At 32.3% G+C, this 23364-nt stretch overlaps 5 protein-coding genes and 1 long non-coding RNA gene across 8 annotated transcripts; 2 read left to right on the top strand and 4 right to left on the bottom strand.

Moving 5' to 3' along the window:
- The first annotated feature begins 6 nt into the window (after positions 1-6).
- Positions 7-2296, top strand: LOC128386254 (uncharacterized). The gene is made up of 6 exons (XM_053345260.1): positions 7-244; positions 318-363; positions 422-513; positions 724-1000; positions 1057-1298; positions 1359-2296. The coding sequence occupies exons 1-6, from the start codon at positions 143-145 to the stop codon at positions 1731-1733; spliced, it is 1134 nt and encodes a 377-aa protein (XP_053201235.1). The 5' UTR covers positions 7-142; the 3' UTR covers positions 1734-2296.
- A 1426-nt stretch (positions 2297-3722) lies between these two features.
- On the bottom strand, positions 3723-5382 carry LOC128386375 (uncharacterized). Of its 2 annotated transcripts, none has more exons than XM_053345404.1 (6): positions 5182-5382; positions 5059-5121; positions 4906-4997; positions 4498-4834; positions 4194-4441; positions 3723-4135 (listed from the first exon to the last, which is right to left on the bottom strand). In XM_053345404.1, exons 1-6 carry the CDS (start codon positions 5267-5269, stop codon positions 3749-3751), a joined length of 1215 nt encoding a protein of 404 aa, XP_053201379.1. In that variant the 5' UTR covers positions 5270-5382; the 3' UTR covers positions 3723-3748. The 2 variants fall into 2 exon arrangements, with proteins under 2 accessions (XP_053201379.1, XP_053201380.1); XM_053345405.1 differs by having other exon boundaries at positions 3992-4131.
- Positions 5383-15438: 10056 nt separating this feature from the next.
- Positions 15439-17093, bottom strand: LOC128386379 (uncharacterized). Of its 2 annotated transcripts, none has more exons than XM_053345410.1 (6): positions 17002-17093; positions 16879-16941; positions 16718-16818; positions 16366-16654; positions 16104-16309; positions 15439-15972 (listed from the first exon to the last, which is right to left on the bottom strand). In XM_053345410.1, exons 1-6 carry the CDS (start codon positions 17087-17089, stop codon positions 15580-15582), a joined length of 1140 nt encoding a protein of 379 aa, XP_053201385.1. In that variant the 5' UTR covers positions 17090-17093; the 3' UTR covers positions 15439-15579. The 2 variants fall into 2 exon arrangements, with proteins under 2 accessions (XP_053201385.1, XP_053201386.1); XM_053345411.1 differs by having other exon boundaries at positions 16567-16654.
- Positions 17094-17889: 796 nt separating this feature from the next.
- On the bottom strand, positions 17890-19089 carry LOC128386392 (uncharacterized). The gene is made up of 3 exons (XR_008324891.1): positions 18996-19089; positions 18373-18934; positions 17890-18305 (listed from the first exon to the last, which is right to left on the bottom strand). It is a non-coding gene; the product is annotated as an uncharacterized LOC128386392 (long non-coding RNA).
- Positions 19090-19707: 618 nt separating this feature from the next.
- LOC128386253 (uncharacterized) lies at positions 19708-21627 on the bottom strand. The gene is made up of 6 exons (XM_053345259.1): positions 21214-21627; positions 21072-21134; positions 20909-21006; positions 20418-20724; positions 20152-20360; positions 19708-20088 (listed from the first exon to the last, which is right to left on the bottom strand). Exons 1-6 carry the CDS (start codon positions 21299-21301, stop codon positions 19708-19710), a joined length of 1146 nt encoding a protein of 381 aa, XP_053201234.1. The 5' UTR covers positions 21302-21627.
- A 259-nt stretch (positions 21628-21886) lies between these two features.
- Positions 21887-23364, top strand: LOC128386252 (uncharacterized). Its single transcript, XM_053345258.1, has 6 exons — positions 21887-22082; positions 22169-22231; positions 22296-22393; positions 22458-22752; positions 22814-23025; positions 23185-23364. The coding sequence occupies exons 1-6, from the start codon at positions 21995-21997 to the stop codon at positions 23362-23364; spliced, it is 936 nt and encodes a 311-aa protein (XP_053201233.1). The 5' UTR covers positions 21887-21994.

The raw sequence follows: 23364 nt of genomic DNA, 5'->3' as shown, positions 1-23364 counted from the left end.
CAAATTAACGGTTTTTTTGACCAACAGCTTATTCCCAATAGGAATTATCTAATCATATTAATTTTTAATTTTTAATTTCATGACAGAAATTTGGTGATTTTTACTCAATTTTTAAGTGAACTACGAATCGTAGTCTACGATTATGTCTAAAAACGATTTACCTGATGATTGTCTCTGGTTGATCTTCAACAACTTCTTCAAATTAGAAGAGTTGATTCAATTGTCTGAAGGTAAAAGCTTAAAAGTTCAACTGTTGATAATAAATACTAAATTTCCATTGGTTTTTTGTTTCTTTAGTTTGTTCAAAATGATTTGCCAATTTGATTGATATAAGATTGAAAAAAGTCAAATATCTTTACATAAGTAAGTACAATTGTAATTATTTTATCAAAGATTTATAACCGATTCTATCGACTTCTAGCAAGGGAAATTCCACATTTGGATTATTCCAGAGTATGGATTGAGCGTCCAGAAACTATTCAACTTGTACGAGAATTGTTACCAAATCTCAGGGTAAGCACATTGATTTTCGCCCTTAGCACAAGATCAGTTTGTTCGTTCTGACGAAGAACTACTTAGTGCTAACTCTTTACCTAATTAACTATTACTATTGTAATAAGAATAGCGGCTTTCGAAAAAAAAGTTGCGATAAGTGGAAAGACGCATGTAGAAAATTGTTCACGTTCAGTGTTTGATTTATTTTATTCTATTTAATGGTTTCAGATTGTTGATATTTATAGCTCATGGAAAAGTGCAAATTATGGAAAAGCATTTGACAATAACCTAAAAATAAAAGGACTGATTGGACTAACTGATGTTTACAAGCTCGATTTGGAAAATGTCGAAATGGTCTCAATGAATTATTTGTTGGATTTTGAAAAATTATTTCGGCCTGGTCAGCTGAAACAAATTTACTGTATGCTAGATTTTCATATGAATAATCTTTCTCGACTCGTCAAATACTTTCCGAATTTGAAGCGACTCAACCTTTCATTTCAAGGTAAAATATTGACGTTGGATTAATGGTCTAAATTAATTGAAAAATTCTTTTTGAAGGTCGAAAAGTTCGTTATAATGGTCCAAATTTATCCAATCTAAAAATCTTTGAGGCTTCGGTTTGGGATGATACGATGTATGAAACGTCCGGGTATTTAGGTATCTGTAACACAATTCATGTGATGGACTTTTGCCCATCTTTGGAAAGTGCTCACATTCATGGTCAATTAGATGATGAATTTACCAACATGGCACTAAAGAACTACAATCTAAGGGATTTGGTATTTTCAACTATGTTCTCAGTGAGTATTGAATTCAAGTCTATTCGGAAATATATTTTCTAATGTTTTTTTCATCTTAAGCTATTTGATGAATACCTTACATGGCCATTCTTACGAACACTGTTGTCCAAGTATCCAAATTTACAGCATCTCGCGGTCAGAGGTGGTGACACTATTGAAGATAGTCATGTTGAGGAATTGTTGGAGTTATTGCCAAGGATAAAACTGTTGGACTTTAGGAAATCTAATGGAGTTACTGTTAAATCAGCTGATTTCTTATCTAAATTCTGTCTCAAATCTAATCGATCCATCAAAATCTATTATGATTGTGAAAAGGAACCAGATGACTGGCCCAAATTAGACACTCCTCGAGAATCAATTGTCTGCGGATTCGACTTCATGAAACATTGTTTTTATAAAACGTTTTATAATCTTCCAGAACTAATTGACGAATAGATATGAATTAATTTCATTGGATGGTTTATGCTATTAAAATTCATTCGAAAACAAGCAACTTGGTACTCTCTGACTTTAGAAAGGGTTTAATTAAAGATACCAATACTTCAAACACCAACTATATTTATGCGAATTGTAATTCGATTTTTACACATCGACCTTAATTTCTCTTTTCTTCTTTATTAACTCTAAATTATGCTCTATCTCGGACATATTCTTCGAAAAGATTGAAATTCTTATTTCATTTTCTCCTTCTTTTCACGACAAACCGAATGAGTTAACTTTTGACCTGATTATTACCTTTGTCTCAATCAACTGATATCTATTTCTAATTCAAAAAATTCAAATTTAAATGTTTTCAATGTTCAAAACAGAGCGATTAGCTAATCTAAGACAACAAAATGCTTACGATTGAAGGACTGGATTCAATGAATGAAGAAAATATTGTAAACAAACTAAAGCTTTTGAATGTAATTGTAAATTTACTAGAATTCAAATTGTAAAAACTGAGCGATTAGCTGAGTGCCCGATGGGGCCACCATATATTGGTGTATAATGCATTGCCTTTAGCCGATGTTAAAATAAACATTAACATTGACTGAACGTTATCAACAGGCGTAATAATTAAGCTTATTATACTCGTACTCATTATACATCTGAGGAAGTTGAACTTTGGAAGATCGAATTCTCTTACCTTCACTTAAGTCGTGTTATTAAAAATTCGAAATTCGCCTGATTAATCAGGTAATAAATTTATTTCCTCTGAAAAGAAATACGATGTTTACGCGACTGACAAGATGTTGAAAGTTTAATATTTTCTATTGCAGATCGTGCAGGGAAAGCGACTTGTAAGGCGATAATCATCATTCATTAGATACGGAAGAGTGAAAAAAGATTTATACAAACAATGTTTCATAAAATCGAATCCGTAGACAATTGATTCTCGAGGGTTATCGTATTTAGGCCAGTCATTCGGTTCCTTTTCACAATCAAAATAGATTCTAATTACTCGATCAAATTTGAGTTTGATAAGCACTGGGATGGATTAAATTATTGTGATGAAATAAGATTAACTGCTAATGGCCAAGACTTCCAAAAAATCACCATAAATATTGAATTATCGTGAGTTGTAAACTCTGTCATTGTCACTTGGTTCTGAAATCATTCATGATAGTCCTTTTTAACTATCCTAACCGATATACTAACAATAACCATTGATTTCAGATTTTTGATATTTTTTCGTATTACAAGAATTGGAGAATTGTAAATTATGAAAATTTGGTTAACAATAATCCGAAAATTAAAGGACTGATTGGACTAACTCATGGTATTAATCTCAATTTAAAAAATATCGAAATGATCTCAATTGATATTTTGGATTATAAAAAAACTCTTTCATCCTAAAAAGTTTAGCCAAATTTACTATGCTTCCTCTTTACATTTGAATGATCTTTCTGAACTCGTCGAGTACTTTCTGAATTTAAACAGAATCAAAATTAAGTTTTATGGTAAATTGTTGATGTTGGATCGATGATCTAAATTAACTTAAAAACTATTTTTCTAGGGAAACAAGTTCGTTATAATGGTCCAAATTTATCTAACCTGAAGATTTATGAGTCTTTTGTAGATGGATGTCATCCTACCTGTAACGCAATTCATGTGACGGACTTTTGTCCATCTTTGGAAAGTACATATTCAGTCAATCAGATGAAAAGTTTACCATTTTTTAATTAATATTCAAATCGAGGACCATCCAAAGACAGACTATTGGTCAATCGTTTAATAATAGAATAACAATCAAGCTAATAATAAAAAACGAAGACTTAAAATTAATTCAGAGTTACAAAAGTAACATAATCTAATTTTTGATTTTCTCCGTCAGAGTTTCAACTTCACTAATTCTAACTGAGAAATTTTTAGATTTAGGAATTTCTGTCAAAACGCCAACAGGTTCTAGTTTAATTTTTCACTGTGAAACATACAATTGACTTAACGAGATTCGAAATTTTCGTAATTTATTCATCAATTAAGCACGGAAGAGAATGAAAAGATTTATAAAAACAATGCTTCATGAAGTCGAATCCATAGACAATTGAATCACCAGAAGTGCTTAATTTAGGCCAATCAGTTGGTTCTTCTTCACAATCATAATAGATTTTGACTGATCTATTAGATTCAAGGCAAAATTTAGATAAGAAATCAGCTGATTTTGAAGTCACTCCTTTGGATCTTCTGAAGTCCAACAGTTTTACCATTGGTAATAATTTCACCAATTCTTCAACAAGATTATCCTCAATAGTGTCACCTCCTCTAATAGCAAGATTTTGTATATTTGGATATTTGGACAACAGTCTTCGTAAGTATGGCCATGTTATGTAATTTGTCACGAATTCACTCCCTACCTTGAAATAAAAAACAGAGAGAAGATTATTCATATTCCAAGAGAATCTCGATACTTACGTAATGTTTTTTAATCACCAAATCTCTTAGGTTGTAGTTCTTTAGAGAGATATCAGTATAGCGATTAACATTTTGTTCAGATGGTGATATGCTATAGAGACCATCCGAACAGCTCATAAAAGCGCTTTCTAGAGATGGACAAAAGTTCATCAAATAAAATCCGTAAACACTTAAATTCCATCGGTCTGAAGCAAATTCAAGAACCTTTAGATTGCATAGATTGGGACCATTATAAAGAACTTCTTTCCCTTTAAAAATAATTCTTTCATTAATTTAGATCACTAATTGAGCATCAATAATTTACCATTGAACGTTATGTTGAGTCGCTTCAAATTCGGAAAATATTCAATGTATTTAGGCAGAGATTCAAAGAAGAAGTCGCGTTTAAAGCGAATTTGTCTCAATTGATCAGGTCGAAAGATTCTTTTACAATCCAACATATAATCCATTTCGACCATCTCGATATTTTCTAGATCCAAATTGAGACCAGCGCGTATCCCAAGCACTCCCTTTATCTTTGGATTATTGTTGACCACATCCTGGAAATATTCAGGTGGGAATTTAAAGTGGTCTCGGACTTCGGGCGGGGATACATTAAAATTCATTGATGTATATGGAACACCACAAGAGACATTTAAAATCTAAATTAGTAGTAAAGAATAAGAATAAACCATCTTTTACTTCATATGATCAAATTCTAGTCAATATTTACCCTGAGATTTGGCAACAGTTTCCGTAGATTATATTTGAATGTTAGCTCTTTCTCTATCCATATTTTGGAATAATCAAAATGAACAACATCACCTGATTGAAGCCAAAGAATTGGTTAACTATGAGAGACTTGATTAAATGGAAATTTACTTACTGTGGAGCAGATATTTAACTTTTGAGAATCTAATGGAAATTAAATTGGACCACTTTGAACAAACTTTAGAAACAAAAAGAATTAAGTTAATTTCTATCACAATTCAAAATCTTTTACTTTTACCTTTAGACAATTGGATCAACTCTTCTAATTCATCGAAATTGTCAAAGATCTTCCAAAGACAATTTTCAGGTAATTTGTCAAAAGACATGATGAAAGTTCACTAATTGAATGACTGAATTTCTTTATGAAATAATAAAACCTTTTAATTGAAAAGCACAATCAAGCTCAGAGTCTTTTCTTATAAGAGCTTTAACCCTTTGCTTTTCCCTTTTCCCTTTGAATTGTTGACAGCTGATGAAATCGTTTGATTAACATTAAGCGCTTCTTTTAAGTAGATAATTGTTTCGATAGTTTAACCGACTACACTGCCAGTCAATATTTTTCGTTACAACAATTATATTTAATTGTGGTACTAATACTTGACCAAATTGAACCAAATTTTCACAATTTATTCTTAACTCCAATAGCACTACAAGTTGTCGGGTTTTCATGGCACTGACCCTGACAGTCTAAGATTAAAAGGCCAAAACTCGTCATTTTCCATAGACTCCCATGTTAAATTCGATCTGATATAACTTTTTTATTTCTCATCCAATTTAAATAAAAAATCTCTCAAATTAATCGTTGAGATCTAGACAATATACTTTCACAACAATAAAATCTAAAAAATATCTCTATCAATGAAAACGGAGGACCAACGAAAAATTTTGAACCGTTTATTTGGGTTTTTTAATCAATCAGCACTAATTTAACCAGCTTAAGCTATTCTAAATTTTAAAAATTTTGACCAGATGATTGCTATCGGAGTTAAGAATAAATTGTGAAAATTTGGTTCAATTTGGTCAAGTATTAGTACCACAATTAAATATAATTGTTGTAACGAAAAATATTGACTGTCAGTGTATAATAGATTGAAAGTGTTTAATTTGAATTTATTTAAATGAAAGAATCAATTAAATGTAGAAGATGCACTCAGGTCCTTTCACAATTTTACCTGATTTCGATTCGTATCTTGGATAGTCGTTTGTTGATTATGTCAAGGCTAAATCAGACTCACAACACTAATCACAATGAATTACTAGAGTAATTAACAAGACAGAATTTCAGGGAACAAGAAAAACTGAGACACTTTTATATTTGAACAAGTTGAAGATGAAACTAACTCTGATTGTTACATTTTTTGGGTTCACTATTTATGTGAATTGGAACGGAAAAGGAAACATCTTAAAGAATGTAATTGTTGTTGGGACAACAGATTACTGGTTACATTTAGAAAACAAAATTAATTCACTTGGGACATAATTAAGAAAATATGTGGCTAATTTAAGCCAAACTAATCTAAAAAATTACATTTTAGAAAAGAACAAAAAATGAAAATAGAAAATGAAGAAAGAGAACAAAGAAAAGAAAGAGGGAAAATCTTTGGGGACTTTGTTTAAATTGCAATCTTATTGGTTCCAATTTAAATTCTCTTGACAATTTTGATTAATTGAAGTTAATCATGAGAGAGTCAATTTTTACCCTTCACACCCCTCGCACTTGATTAAGATACTCTCTTTTGATTACGGAGATTAATCAGAATCTTCTTTCAACTTGATTTGCTTGATTCTTTGGGAAGAACCATTTTCTGAATTTTCTCTTTCGTCAAATTCCTTCAATTCCTTGGCCCATGATGATAGTAATTGATTGACCATTGACATGTCCGGTGGTACACAATTTTCTGTATTGTAATAAGGGATTAATTTCATCCTTGGATTTTGTTTCCATTCCTCTGGCCATGAGAATTTTCCTGCTTGAACTTGGGAGTCGAAATAATACAAGAGAGAACTTGTAATAGTATTAGCACAGGTTAATTGAGCATTTTTATGGTGAATTCCACCAAGAGTCAGGGCGATTTCTTCAATGTCCTTCCATAGGAAAATGAATAATCTCATAGCTGTAATAGCTTCCACTACAGGTGAATGAATAGGTATAACGTAACCAGGAACCAGAGAAAAGCAATGGCTTGTAAATTTAAGGCTGATTGATAATACGGAGAGTAAAATTGATTTATCTCTCGACATGAGGGTAATAGTTGATTGATCTCATGAGAAGTAAGGCCAATATTTTTAAATTGATTAATTATTCCATAACCAATGATTCGAGTTGCACAAACGAGATATTTGATAACTTGGTCTCGTACTGTTCGAAGGTTACGACCATACTTCAGGTCTTGTCGAGTCAAACCATTGTAATTTACATCACTTAATTCGATTGATGAGTAACGAACAAAAGTTTCGTAGACCACACTTAGATTTCCATCTACAATTGTTACCCAAATTGGTCTTGGTTTTAGTTTATCACCTTCTCTTATTGGAGCACAAAACATTGATAGGCAATAAGAGGTTTCTTTATTTTCCAATGACTCACTTGCTAGGGCAAATAGTTTAACTCTTTCTTGAGTCATCATTGGTAAGACGGCTTTCGGTCTATTGTCCCATGACGATTTGATGATCTTTCGTCGAACATTTCTCGCATAGACTTTCTTTTGATTAGTAGTTGTTTTAGGTACATCCAATGGTTGATTCTTATTAACACAAGAAGGAAATTGTTCTAACCATTCTAAAACATGATCTACTTCAGCTGGAGCTAATCTATCAAAAGGATTGACTCTGATGAACGGAGATTCAGGGTCTTCAACAAAAGCAGAATACATTACGACTGAACTTGAATCTGAATTGATCGATTCAGCATCAAAATCGGTAATACCACGAGCCCACTTTCTCCAATTAACTGAGTCTTTGATAAGATATTCAGGAATAACAGAACTTTGCACGGTGGGAAAATCAGCAGCTCCGGGGTAATAAGGATTATTATCGATTGAAGGGAAACCAATTTCTCTTAGAAAAGCTTCCGTTTCTGACAATGGAGTTCTTGAATCTTTACCAATTTTCCAATTGTTCCACCAATTGAGGGACAAATTAGCATGAGCTCTCAATGAGATTGGTTGAAGATGAGGGTCATCAGGATTTTCATTCTCATCTTGAGTAGAAACGCAAATCGATTAGCTGTTTGTTGCCATTTTTCTTCATGTGAAATGACCTCTATTTCATCTTTCGCTTTTAAATGCGGAGGTAATAGACCAGCTAAGGTTCTAGGCTTTTCCAATACTTTCACATTTTTGACCTTGTTTAAAATTTGGTATTTTAAGTCTTTGTCCATTGAGTAATCGATTGGTCCACGTCGACAGGTGAAAATGTGATTAACATAATTAATATAATCAAAGCTTAACTTACACCAATCATGATTACAGGTAAACTTAGCATCTTGATAGAAATCAATTATTTCTTCATCTCCAATTGGTACCAATTTAACATATGAATTAGATGTTGAGGCTTTAACCAAACAATTCTCATTAACACATAAGAATTCAGTTCGTTCTTTAGGTGGAGGTAGATTAACTTGAGTAATTCCTTGTCTTAACCATTCAGCACATGGAGTACAATAGATTTTTGTACATGATGAACAACATCTTGGATCGATTGCAATTTGTTCACAAAATAGACAGGAAATTTTCTTTACTTTGGAAAGTAAATCAGGATGAATTACTCTTGATTTGATTAACCCTTTTGGTAACTGATCGAATGAGATTAACCCAATATCTTCAATTACATTGAGCTTCATCTTTTCCTTTATGAATTCAACATAAAGATTTTTGTCCATTTCATATTTAACGAGTTGTTGATCAATCTCTTCACGAGCTTTCTTGAAGAATTCAATTCTTAAATATGACGGTCGTTCCTCTTCTTTCGGTGGTAATTTTGCTGGATATCGTTTCATTTTTCCATAGATGAAATTAGGAACAGGGTAACCAGAATTATCGACTTCATTAGTATCTTCAAAGTCCCAATATCTTCTTGCTTTTCCTTCAGCAACAAACTTAGGAAGAGGGTCAACTAATTTCGCATTACGATACAAAGAATCAGGATCACTTTTACCAGAATTTTTTGGATCATTTTTAGTTGAGGGTTCAGGCCAATCATCGAATTGGGACATGATTAATTTTAGTAAATTAATAACTTCGCACAAAGAAAATGAATAACTTTCACTTTGATTTGAATCAATTGATTTAACTGATGTGTCAATTAGGGCAAACACTTTGAAAATGAAAGACAATGGACATTGGTTTCCTTTGTTTCTCTTCCTTAGAAACGTATTTTCAAGCGCCAATATCGGTAACCAAGAAGAAAAGAGTTGATTGTTAGCGGGTAATTTGATTTTCCAAATTTTTACATTTTTGTCTGAATTAATTAAATTAACACTAATTAATTGTTGTGACCTCGTTTCCGGCTTTTCACTATTGAGAAGTTCAGGGTTGAACATTTCACGATTAGCAGTTTTATATGTAGCTCTCTTTTTCACCACTTTAGCTGAATTTTCTTCAATTGGAATTGACTCTTCAAACTCAGGTAATTTTTTAATCTCAAGTTGATTTAGTTCATTATCAGTAATTGAGGTTAATTGATTATCACTCAATTCAGCTGATACGATTTCATTTGTTGAACTCAGCTCAACTTGTTCAGGCAATTCGTCATTATTTAGAGGATAATAACTTGATTCAGATTCATTAATCGCATTTTGGTCAACTAACCAATCATCAGAATTACAATCAAAATATTCATTTTTTAAACTCAGTAAACTTTCATTCAATTGACAATTAAAGGGTTTAGTTAATTGTAAATTTGAGGTAAATTGTTCAAGATTATTAGGATTTAATAACAATACTGAACCTTTTCTTACACCAAGAACTAAATAGGGACCATGATACTTTGGAACTAATTTCTTAGTTGTTCCAATTGATGGAGCAGAATTTTAATTAAACAAAATCTCCTACTGAATATGGATTCGGTTTTGTTAACTGTCTGAGTAGATTTTGGTAATAAATTTGTTGAGCGGCTAAACGAGCTTTCGTTAATTTTCTTGCTTGATCAACTGATTTATTAGTAAACGACGAAATCGACAATTGATTATCGATCGGAGAATTAGGATTCTTTCCAAAGATTAAGAAGTGAGGAGAAAATCGATGAATTTTATGAATTGAGGCATTAATAGAATAGACATTCCATTTTAATACTTTATCAATTCCTTCATTCAAACCATTTTCGATTATGAATGTTCTAAGTCTATCTCCTACATTTCTATTTGCTCTTTCAACTACTCCTTGCGATTGAGGATGATACGGATTCGAAACTTCATGAGTGATTCCTTTTGATTTCAAGAACTTTTCTATTTCCTCTGAGACAAAATTTCTACCTCTATCTGTCTGAATGATTTTGGGAAATCCAAAGATAGAAAAATACTCTTCAAGAAAATTCTTAACTGTCTGAGAAACTTGATTAGGAAATGACTTTGCGTAAACAAATCGAGACAAAGTATCAACAATGACAAGTATCACCTTTGATTTTCCATTCTGATAGGTAATTGGACCTTGAGCGTCCATCTCAATTCGTTCAAACACAGTATCAGGTATCGGCTTTAACGATGGTTCGGCATATGTTGTATTCGATGGTTTACTCATTGCACAAGTTAAACAGTTTCGACACAATTTATCGATCTCATCATAAAGATATCGCATCCAAAATCGACGAGAAATTTGAAGATAAGTCTTCTCAACTCCGAAATGACCACTTAGAACTGAATTATGTTCTTCTTCAAATAGCTTATTCAATAACTTAGGAGTTATCACTATTCGATAATTTTCATTTGTCACCATTGGTTTTCGGTAAAGAACTTCATCTCTTATCACAAACTTTTGTGATAATCACTTTTTGAATTTTCTCTCAATTGTTGTATCACTTCAGATATCATTGGATCTTTCACTTGATAACTGATAATTTCTTCTTTCCAATTAGGGTTCAATTTGAAATAGAACACAGAATTAGGTTTAATCACTCGATTCAATTCCCTAATATCTTGAATTGATTTCTCTTGATTGTCACAATCAATGTAAGTTGGATCACTTGTTATCATTAACAATTGTTCAACATATTCACTTTCTGGATCAATTGATTTCCTATGATCCCATTCCGATTGGTATCGGCTGAAACAGTCGGACGGATGTAACGAACCTTGAGTATAAATTACCTTATATTTATAAGCTCCAAGCATTATACTCCATCGTTGTAGTCTTTGGTTTTGAAATTGATCTTAGGAAGTTGACATAAAGCATGATGATCGGTTTCACAATGAACTCATCACCTTCCAAATAATGTCGAAATTTATTGATTCCAATCAATATCGCCAATAATTCTTTTTCACTTACTGAATAATTAATTTGATGTTTTAATAATTTCTGAGAGAAGAAGGATATTGGAAGCCAATTCTTAATTTTTTCCAATTGATTTGATTCTGGTTGATTAGGATCTTCCTGAAGTAAAATCCCTCCAATTGCTAAATCACTAGCATCAACCGTTAACTTTTTCTTTCGATTAGGATCGAAATGAACCAACATCGTTGTTTCGATTAATGATTGTTTTAATTTATCCATCACTTGATAGTCTTCCTTTAACATTTTAAACTTCCTTTCTTTTGATATTAATCGATATAATGGTGCAGCTAATTCAGCATAATTAGGTATATATCGACTAAAATAATTATAACAACCAAGTTGCGATTGTAATTGTTTCAAATTATTCGGATAAGGGAGATTTTTTAACGCTGTTACCTTACCAGGATCTGGACGAATACCTTTTCCATCAACCAAATGACCAAGTAATACCAATTCGGTGCAACCAAATTTGCATTTATCCGTTTTGACTTTTAGATTCCAATCTCTTAATCGAGTTAGAACTCTTTCAGTATTATCTAAAAGTTCAGGCCAACTTTTTCCCATTACTGGTACATCGTCAAAATACCCTAAACACTCCGAGTAATTTAATCCTTTTAACACTTTGTTCATTAATTGTTGAAATTCGAATGGGGCTGAAGCCAAACCCATTGGTAACCTTTTGTATTGAAACTTCCCATCGGGAGTAACAAATACAGTTTTACCTCTTTCCGAAGGTGGAATTTCGATTTGAAAATACCCTTGATATAAATCGAACATGTTAAAGTACTTCGAATCTTTAACTGCTTCCAGGCAATCATCTATTCGAGGCATCGGGTGAAAAACAACTTTAGTCATTCGATTGACTGTTCTTAAGTCATTCAATAATCTATACGATCCATCAGATTTAGGAATGATAAAGGCTGGAGATCCACCAGGAGCATCCGAAGGCTCAATAATATCTAACTCAAGTAGATCATTGATTAGGCTTTGGTAAGCTTTTCGAATGTGAATTGAACAGGGATATGGTTTCTGAAAGGGAATTTGATAATCTCCAATATCAATTTTAATCGGCCACTTTTCCCATGGAACGAAACCTAAATCTTTTCGATGCTTTGAGAAAACATCAGTAAATTTCATTAGAAGTTCTAATAATTCATTAACTTGATTTTCTTTTAAATCAGGATTCATTCTTTTCTTTAATCGTTCAGATAATTCAGGAACTTCTTCTTTTCTATTTGTTTGGAAATAAACAGAAATTTGATCCAATTCTTTAGTCTCTTCCAATGTCTGAATGAAAAGTTTCGCTCTCGGGTTTTCATTTGCATGAATTAACTTTTCATCATCGACTTTCGGTTTCCTTAAAATACCACTTTCGACTCGTCGACTCAATTCAATTGATTCTTCTGGAGTACAGAATCTGAATAGAAGTTCATTTGAAACTGGGTCACTATCGACATATTCTTGTAGAGAAACTGAATAATTTCCACCGTTGTTTTTAATTGTCGTATAAAACATATCATTGAAACCATTTCCAACCACCATGATTGGTTCTAAGTTTCGGGCTATTTGAAATCTTAGCGCTTTGACTGTACTCATGTCCTTATGTTTCATAAGGGCATAAGCTGCTCCTTCGATATCAAGATAATTGTTAGCAACTATACCTTTTACCGAAACATTTGATCTCATAATGAATGCATCCAATTGTTCAGCTAATCGATAATCAATACAAGCTGTATTTGCTCCAGTGTCGATTAGAACTTCACCACTTCGAACCAACTCACGATTTGGTTTGCAAAGATGCATCATTACCGTTGGAATGTTCACTATTTGTGGGTCCATTTTTGTAATCATCGGTCGACTCGGTTGGTTACAATTCACCATGAACATGAATTCGGATGGATCAGGTACTTTTGTTTCAGCTGAAGTTGAACTCATTAAGTTAGCACTTGTTTTCACTTGAGTTGAACTTTCAGGTTTCGCACTTTCGTTGTTCTTGGGACAATTTCTCGCGTAATGGCCTTCACCATCACATTTATAACAAGTAATTGTTGAATTTGATTGATTGTTACCTCGATTATTTGGTACAGAATTACCTTTACCTTTTCTCTCGTGGACACTTTTTCTTTTCTCTTCCATTTGTATGAAATACTTATGGATAAGTAAACCAAGTAGAGAGTCTAAATCATTAGCTCGTACCTCGATTACCTTTTCGTAGATTTCTTGGTAAGTGTTCCAACACTTCGTAAAGAAAACCTTCTTTAGACATTTTACCTTTACCTTAGTAACACGGTCTCTTAATCGGTCGACAAATTGAGACGGATGTTCATCGAAACTATATACCATAGAGCTTAATTCCGCTTGAGCTGTTGCCAATGCCGTAGGACCACGAAGATAGCTTTCCAAAGCTTGAACATAACTCTCGTAGGTATGCTCTTCCTCATCCAACGTGTCCGCTGCATCCAACAGTTCAAAAGCCAACGCCTTTTTAAGCACTCGTAATCGAGTTTCATCTGAAACATTCTCGTATCGTAATTGCCTTTTCACATTCTTCAGCCAAGACCAAGCATCAGCATTTTGTTTGAACAAAGGGATCACTGGATCCTTGGAACTAACATGATAAACTGGAGGCTGAAAATTGAAATGTTGATTAGGTTCAAACGGTGTTCTTAAAGGTGAACGGGGTGGTGAAGCAACTCTTGGAAGTTCGGCAACCAAAGGTTCCTCTTCTTCACCTTCATTTTCATTTTTATCGATCGTAGGGTCATCATAATCCATTTCCTTTAGGATCATTGAGTCAAGTTTTATCACTTTCTTGGCAGTTGACGTCTTAGGTTGAATCGAAGTCCACTTCTTAATCATTGACCAAATGATTCTCTTCGCTGGATTCGAGACATTTAGCTTTCTAACCGCAGCTTCCGAAGCTAAGCTAATTACCTCTTGCTTAATACCAAGTTTCAAAACTATCTCCTTAATATCCGATTCAGGAATAGATTCCTTTCTCATCTCCTTTACCCACTCTGGAGTAATAATACCATCCAAGATATTAGCACTTAAACTCTCCGCGTTTACAGCACTATAGTTCAATTTACACAATGCCAATTGTCACCACGGCAGTTTAAACAAAATCCTCTCATATGCTCCATTGGGCGATTCCAATCCCAAGCCAACATATATTTAGAAATTTCCTCACTCAAAATATCTTTAACTTTCGGTTCCAAACCGACATCACCAGAGTTAGACATAATCACTTATCTCAAACGGCTATCCTGCCTAGGTCGCCAAGTGAAAGTGTTTAATTTGAATTTATTTAAATGAAAGAATCAATTAAATGTAGAAGATGCACTCAGGTCCTTTCACAATTTTACCTGATTTCGATTCGTATCTTGGATAGTCGTTTGTTGATTATGTCACTAAGGCTAAATCAGACTCACAACACTAATCACAATGAATTACTAGAGTAATTAACAAGACAGAATTTCAGGAACAAGAAAACTGAGACACTTTTATATTTGAACAAGTTGAAGATGAAACTAACTCTGATTGTTACATTTTTTGGGTTCACTATTTATGTGAATTGGAACGGAAAAGGAAACATCTTAAAGAATGTAATTGTTGTTGGGACAACAGATTACTGGTTACATTTAGAAAACAAAATTAATTCACTTGGGACATAATTAAGAAAATATGTGGCTAATTTAAGCCAAACTAATCTAAAAATTACATTTTAGAAAAGAACAAAAATGATAGAAAAGAAGAAGAGAACAAAGAAAGAAAGAGGAAAATCTTTGGGACTTTGTTTAAATTGCAATCTTATTGGTTCCAATTTAAATTCTCTTGACAATTTTGATTAATTGAAGTTAATCATGAGAGAGTCAATTTTTACCTTTCAAGATTATTATCTGATTCACATCATGTGATTCATTTTATAATTGATGATTTATCTCATTGAAACTGTTATTAGAAATAATGAAATTTTTATTACGATGAGACGTGAAACAAAATTGATTGGCAAAGATTTTAATTGCGCTGAGTCTCAATATTTTTCGTATAACAATTTGAACTTATTGTGATTGCTTCAGTGAGTTCGACTACTGTTGAGAGCAAACAAATAAAATTTATTTTTCATTGCAAAATCTTGTCTGATAGATTTATTACTCTAATAGATTAATTTGATCATCAATTAGAAATGGAAGCTGAGAAAAAGATTTATAAAAACAATGTTTCATGAAATTGAATCCGTAAACAATTGATTCTTGAGGTGTATCGTATTTGGGCCAGTCTTCTGGTTCATTTTCACAATCATAATAGATTTTGATGGATCGATTAGATTTGAGACAGAATTTAGATAAGAAATCAGCTGATTTAACAGTAATTCCATTAGATTCCCTAAAATCCAATAGCTTTATCTGTAGCAATAGTTGAACCAATTCTTCCACATGACAATCCGCAACATCTTGAGATCCTCTGATCGCGAGATGGAGTAAATTTGGAAATTTGGTCAACAGTTTTCGGATAGATGACCAATTCATGTAATCTACCAATGGCTTTAGATGAAGAAAATAGATTTAAGAATCAACTCAATTTGAAGAGAAACTCAAGTCATATCTTTTATCCGTGCAAAAACAGATAAAAGAGTAAGCCTCGATCTAAGGAGAAGCTCAAATTCGATACTCACTATTTCAATAACTAAATCTTTTAGATTGTAGTTCTTAATTAAAAGATCAATATGTTGATCATCTGGAGCACAGCAAATTAAAGCACTTTCGAGAGACGGACAAAAATCTAATAAATCGAAATTGTCCTCATTTCCATCCCACCCTGACAAAACCGCTTCAAGAATCTTTAGTTTTGATAAATTTGGACCATTGTAACGCTCATCTCCTGCAGAAATGATTCTTTGATTAATCTAAGATATTAAAGCGACATGAATGATTTACCATAGAGACAAGTGTGGAGCCGCTTTAAATTCGGAAAATATTCAACGTATTCAGGAAGTTTATTTACATGAAGAAGCCCAAAGTAAATTTGTTTCAACTGATCAGGTTGAAAGACTTTTCTGTAATCATCCATATGGTTCATTGAGATCATTTCGATATTTTTCAAATCGACTGCACACTCGTTTCTCAATCCTATCAAACCTTTAATCTTCGGATTATCGGTGATCACTTTTTTGAAATGTCTTGGTTTCAATTGATACCTGTGGAGAAAATCAACCACAGTGACAATCTTAAACCATCACAAGAGTTAGAATAATGTATCAGGATGAAAGATTTTCTATTTGATAATTACCCTGAGATTTGGTAACAATTCTCGTAAATTGTGATGTTTAAGAGTATTTACTGGATCAGTCATCCATATTTTGGAATAGTCAATGTTATCTTCAGGTTTTTCTTGGAAACGATTATAATATTAAAATGTAATCAGAACTAATTAGATGGAAATTTACTTACTAGTGATGAGATATTTGACTCTTTTGAATCTAATGGAAATTAAATTGGACCATTTTGAACAAACTTCAGAAACAAAAAGAATCGAGTTACTTTTCATCAAAATTAAAACTTTTATACTCTTACCTTGAGACAATTTGATCAATTCTTCTAAATCAAAAAAACAGTCGAAGATCAACCAAAGGCAATCATCAGGTAGATCGTTCAACAACATTGGAATAGATTACAAGAAATTAACTGATTGTTTGGGTAAAAGCTTTGAAATTGACAAAACAATCAACAGCGGAAAGTGTTCAAAACAAACCAAGCGCTTCTTTTGAATGTTGTGTCGTTTCCACGAAGTAGTGAGTCGCAAAATAAGGGAAGAAAATTTTTCGACACTTTGACCGTCGAGTATGAAATTATAATCAATCGAACTGTTGTTTCTCTGTCACATTCCCTGGAGGCAAATTTGCGCTTTCTAAGTCATTGTTTAACTATTCGTTTCACTTGATTATCGTCTATCTCGTCGGTGCTTCTCATTGTATTGTTATTAACGGTGGACCATTGATTCTCAAGGAGCTTCGTATAAAATGTATTCAGTTGGTTCGTCATCGTAATCACATGAATAATTATGTGTTCAATGTTTATTAAGTGTTCAAAGTTATCAACAGGCTCATGTTGAAAACAATAAAATCATAAAAATTGCTCCATGATAATAAGATTAACCCTCTTTAAAAGTTTGAACAGGCACCATTGTTTTATTTTGATTTTGACAAGGGATTGATTGAACTTTTTGACTGTTTGATTGTGACTTTTCCTTCTGAGAAAAACATGAATATTAATAATATTATATTATTGTTTGATTAGGTCGATTGTGGTCTTAAGAGAACAAGGTTACTAACACTTGTTAATAGTTCGTCCATTTACAAGAGTAAATTGAACTTTTGGACAATCAACTGACCAGTTGTAAGATTAATCATACTTTATTTTGTCGATAAAATAAATTTTATTTTGAGCAATGATCTTGTCTAATGAATTTATTACAGAAACATGAGATTTGAAATTTGCGTGGTTTATTCATCAAATAGAAATGGGAGGTAGGGGAAAGACTTATAAAAACAATGTTTCATGAAATTGAATCCGTAAACAATTGATTCTTGAGGTGTATCGTATTTGGGCCAGTCATCTGGTTCATTTTCACAATCATAATAGATTTTGATGGATCGATCAGATTTGAGACAGAATTTAGATAAGAAATCAGCTGATTTAACAGTAATTCCATTAGATTCCCTAAAATCCAATAGCTTTATCTGTGGCAATAGTTGAACCAATTCTTCCACATGACAATCCGCAACATCTTGAGATCCTCTGATCGCGAGATGGAGTAAATTTGGAAATTTGGTCAACAGTTTTCGGATAGATGACCAATTCATGTAATCTACCAATGGCTTTAGATGAAGAAAATAGATATAAGAATCAACTCAATTTAAAGATAAACTTTAATTCGATACTCACTATGTCAATCACCAAATCTCTTAGATTGTAGTTCTTTATGGAAATGTCAATTCTTTGCTCATATGTAGTACCACAAATAAAAGCGCTTTCCAAAGACGGACAATAATCTATCACGTTGAATTTGTCACAAGCCTGACCGAATCCTGATACATAAGCTTCAAGAATCTTCAGCTTTGATAAATTTGGACCATTGTAACGCTCATCTCCTGTAGAAATGATTCTTTGATTAATCTAACAATCTTGAAAGATATTAAATCGACATGAATGATTTACCAAGGAGACAAACATGGAGTCGCTGCAAATTCGGAAAGTATTCAACGTATTCAGGAAGATTATGTACATGAAGCCCTTTTAATTGAATTTGTTTCAACTGATCAGAGCGAAAAACTTTCTTGAAGTTAACCATATGGCTCATTGCCATCATTTCGACGTGTCTCAAATTGAGCTTACACTTGTTCTGTAATCCAATGACTCCTTTGATTTTCGGATTATTGTTGATCACTTTTCTGAAATGTCTTGGCTTCAATTTATAGTTGTCGAACTCATCAACTACAGTGACGATCTGAAATCATTAAAAAGAATATAAATCAATGTCCGTTGTTCATTTTCTATTCGATAATTACCCTGAGATTTGGTAACAATTCTGGTAAATTGTGATGTTTAAGAGTATTTACTGGATCAGTCATCCATATTTTGGAATAGTCAATGTTATCTTCAGGTTTTTCTTGGAAACAATTTATAAATCATGAAAGTTAGTCAGAACTATTTACATGTAAATCAACTTACTGGTGTCGAGATATTTGACTCTTTTGAGTCTAATGGAAATTAAATTGGACCATTTCGAACAAACTTTAGAAACAAAAAGAATCGAGTTACTTTTCATCAAAATTAAAACTTTTATACTCTTACCTTGAGACAATTTGATCAATTCTTCTAAATCAAAAAAATAGTCGAAGATCAACCAAAGGCAATCAACAGGTAGATCGTTTAACAACATAATTATAAGCCGCTCAACAGGTATAAGCAATTGATTAACAGAAACAAGCAGAAATTGAGAATTACTAATTGTTAACTAATAAAACTTTTATTAAATTGAACCCAACTTTGTGTCTTAGACGCAGAGGTACAGCTGAAAGACCTAAAGCGCTTTTTTGAATAGTTCAAAAAACTGTTCGAATTGAACAAAAGTTACCGGAGGCCATATCCTCCGAACGATAATATGATACGATTGGATATAATTGAGAACTGAATTCAACAAGTATCTCTATAGTCTAAAAAACTCATTCATACAAGAATTGTTCAAAAAAAACTTTTATTTGGGTATTATCATAAATTTTATTCATCAATTACGTTCGGAAGGGAGCTAAAAGATTTATAAAAACAATGTTTCATGAAATTGAATCCATAGACAATTGATTCTCGAGGAGTATCGTATTTGGGCCAGTCGTCCGGTTCCTTTTCACAATCATAATAGATTTTGATTGATCGCTTGGATTCAAGACAGAATTTAGACAAGAAATCAGCTGATTTTCCAGTAACATTTTCACAACTTCTCAAGTCTAATAGTTTTATCTCTGGTAATAATCGAACCAATTTTTCTACATGATTATTCCCAATACCTTCACTTTTTCTGATAGCAAGATTTTGTAAATTTGGATATTTGGACAACAGTTTTCGCAAGTGTGACCAAGTGAAATTAGGAAATTCTCTCATTGGCTTCGGATGAATAAAGAAAAACTATTTTTACTAATCAAAACAAAACTGAGATTTAATACTCACCAGATCAATAACCAAATCCTTCAGATTATAGTTCCTTTTAGCTTCATCAGTATTAACATTTCCTATTGGAAGTCTCATAAAAGCGCTCGTAAGATACGGACAAGAGTCCATCAAACGAAATCCGTTATAAGTACCATACGCTTGATATGAATTAAGTTCAAGAATCTTGAGATTGGTAAATTCTGGGCCATAGTAATCTACTTCTCCTCCTAAAAAACATAATTCTTTCATTAATCTAGAAAATAAGTCGAATTTAGAAATTTTACCACAAAACGAAATATTGAGTCGTTTCAAATTTGGAAAATATTCAGCGCATTTAGGAAGCTCGTCAATGGAAGCATCGTACAAGTGGATTTGTTTCAACTGATCAGGTCGAAAGATTTTTTTGTAATCAAAATCCAGAGATTTCATCGAAATCATTTCGATATTCTCCAAGTTGTGCCCATTGAATGAATCAGAATCGCGACTATTGATTCGAATTAATCCTTTTATTTTCGGATTATCATTCACCACTTTTCTGACATCGACCGCGTGAGACGCCTGTCCAACGGAAACAAAAGGGAAATTGACAATCTAAAACCATCGAAAAGAATTATAATCAATTTAGTTATCGAGCATTAAACAAATACAGTCACACACTTATTTTGTGAAGATTCTTCATTGCCATCTAATCTCCTCACTTTTGTCAAACATGCAAAATAAGTGTGTGACTTACTGTAGATTAAATTTCTAATTGTTATCATTTAGATATAATTACCCTGAGATTTGGTAAAAGCTCTTGAAGATTGTAATCAGACAAAGTATTTGGATTCTCCATCCATATTTTGGAATAATCGTGTTTATGAACATCGAACCCTTGAAATCGATGGAACTGTGAAAATTAATCTAAAAAATCAAGAATCGACTAAAAATTTACTCACAATTTACCAGATATTTAACTTTTTTGAGTCGTATGGAAATCAAATTGGACCATTTTGAACAAACTAAAGAATAAGAAAAAGAAGAAAAAAGATTTCAAATTTCAGTAAATTTCCTCTAAGATTCAAACTCTTATACTTTTACCTTTAGACAATTGAATCAACTCTTCTAATTTGAAAAATTTGTCAAAGATCAACCAGAGACAATCATCAGGTAAATCGTTTAATAACATAACTATAATTCACTAAATGGGTAAAGTGAAAAAAACGAAGTCACTAAATTGAAGTTTTGAATATGAAACTTTCGATACTAAGTTTTGTATAACACAAGGCGGTAAAAAAGTTTGTTTCACATGTGAGGTTTAGGATACGAGCGCTCGATTCAAAAATCGAAATCAAACTAAAATGTCAACAAATTCACTTATCATTACAACTCTGAGGGAGAGAAATTTTCGTACCATATTTTTGTCATGACAAAAGAAAATTTATTCCTTAATTATTATCCTTAAATTATTTCATCTCTGATAATAATCTCACCAGTTCTTTTGAATGATTATCCTCAAACTTTTCGACAAAACCAGTAATCGCAAGGTTATGTGAAATAGGAAATTAGGACAGTCGATTTCCGAAAGATTGAATTGACCATTGAATGAATTAGTGTGATTATGAATCTCAATTGCTGATGAATATCTGTGCCTTGAAATAGATTAAGACGCTGAAAATAACTAATGATTTCGAACTGTTTTTTGATACAATCAAACTGTTCAAAAGAAGCGGTTGATTTAATTTAAACCCTTTCACTTTTCCTTCAGGAGCCACAAACCGAGTGATGAGGCACATGTTTAAGGTTATTCCTAATTTAAAATTATTAATTTTTATTTCATTGGCGATTTTTATTTTAACTGTTCAGTGAATTATATGTAATTATGCTATTGAACGATTTGATTGATGATTGTCTCTGGTTGATCTTCGACAACTTCTTCGAATTAGAAGAGCTGATTCAATTGTCTAAAGGTAAAAGCTTAAAAGTTCAACTGTGGATAATTAATAAATTGTAGTATTAATTCAATACTAAATTTCAATTGTTTTTGTTTCTTTAGTCTGTTCAAAATGGTCCAATTTGATTGATCTAAGATTCAAGAAAGTTAAATATCTTCTCAACAGTAAGTAAAATTCACATTTAAATTATTGTGTCAGAAATTCTTAACCGATTCTATCGACTTCTAGGAGTGACAATTAAACATTTAGATCATTCAAAAGTATGGATGGAGGATCCAGAAACTATCGAAGTTTATGATTTAAGGGAATTGTTACCAAATCTCAGGGTAGATATTAAATAGAAATGGTTTACTAGTAGTTTATTAATTTTGTTCGTTTTAATGGCTCAAGGCCATTGATCTCTTTCCTTACGTTGGTGATAAACCATGGATATCATCAAATTATAGACCAATGGTTGACAATAATCCGAAAATAAAAGGACTGGTTGATCTAACTGATGGTTATAATCTCAATTTGGAAAATATCGAGATGGTCGCAATGGATAATAAAATGATGGAGTATAAAAAACTCTTTTGTCCTGATCAGTTGAAACAAATTTACTTTGATTGCGCTTTTGATCTAAATGATCTGAATGAACTCGTCGAATACTTTCCGAATTTAAAGAGAATCAACGTTAAGTTCTGTGGTAAATTACACGTGTACTTTTTGATTAATTATCTAAATTAATTGAAGAATTATTCTTAAAGGGAAACCAGTTCGTTATGATGGTCCAAATTTATTCAATCTGAAGATCTTTGAGTCTACTGTAGATGGGCAGTTTGGTACCTGTAATGCAATTCATGTGATGGACTTTTGTCCATCTTTGGAAAGTGCTTACATTTGTGACCAATCAGATGATGAATTTACCAACATGGCTCGAAAGAACTACAATTTAAGGGATTTGGTAATTGTAAATACAGTATGTATCTAATTTATTCTAAAGTAAATTGTGTTAAGGATATGACAATTGAATTAATTTTCTAGTTCGTATCACTCTTTGCGTATGATAATTCACCATTCAATCCATTCTACAACAGCCTTCATATATGAATTTCATTTAAATCAATTTTCATCATAGCCATCGACAGACAACTTAACATGGCCATTCTTACGAAAACTGTTTTCCAAGTATCCAAATTTACATAATCTTGCGATCGACGGAGGTTATAAAATGGATGATAGTCGTGTTACAGAATTGGTAAAATTATTACCAATGATAAAGCTGATGGACTTCAGAGGATCCAAAAGTTACTGTTAA

Source organism: Panonychus citri, unplaced genomic scaffold (assembly GCF_014898815.1).
Source record: "Panonychus citri isolate SS breed McGregor unplaced genomic scaffold, ASM1489881v1 Contig00068, whole genome shotgun sequence".
Lineage (NCBI taxonomy): Eukaryota > Metazoa > Arthropoda > Arachnida > Trombidiformes > Tetranychidae > Panonychus > Panonychus citri.
Note: the sequence above shows the minus strand (reverse complement) of the source record. Positions and strands in the feature narration are given on the sequence as shown.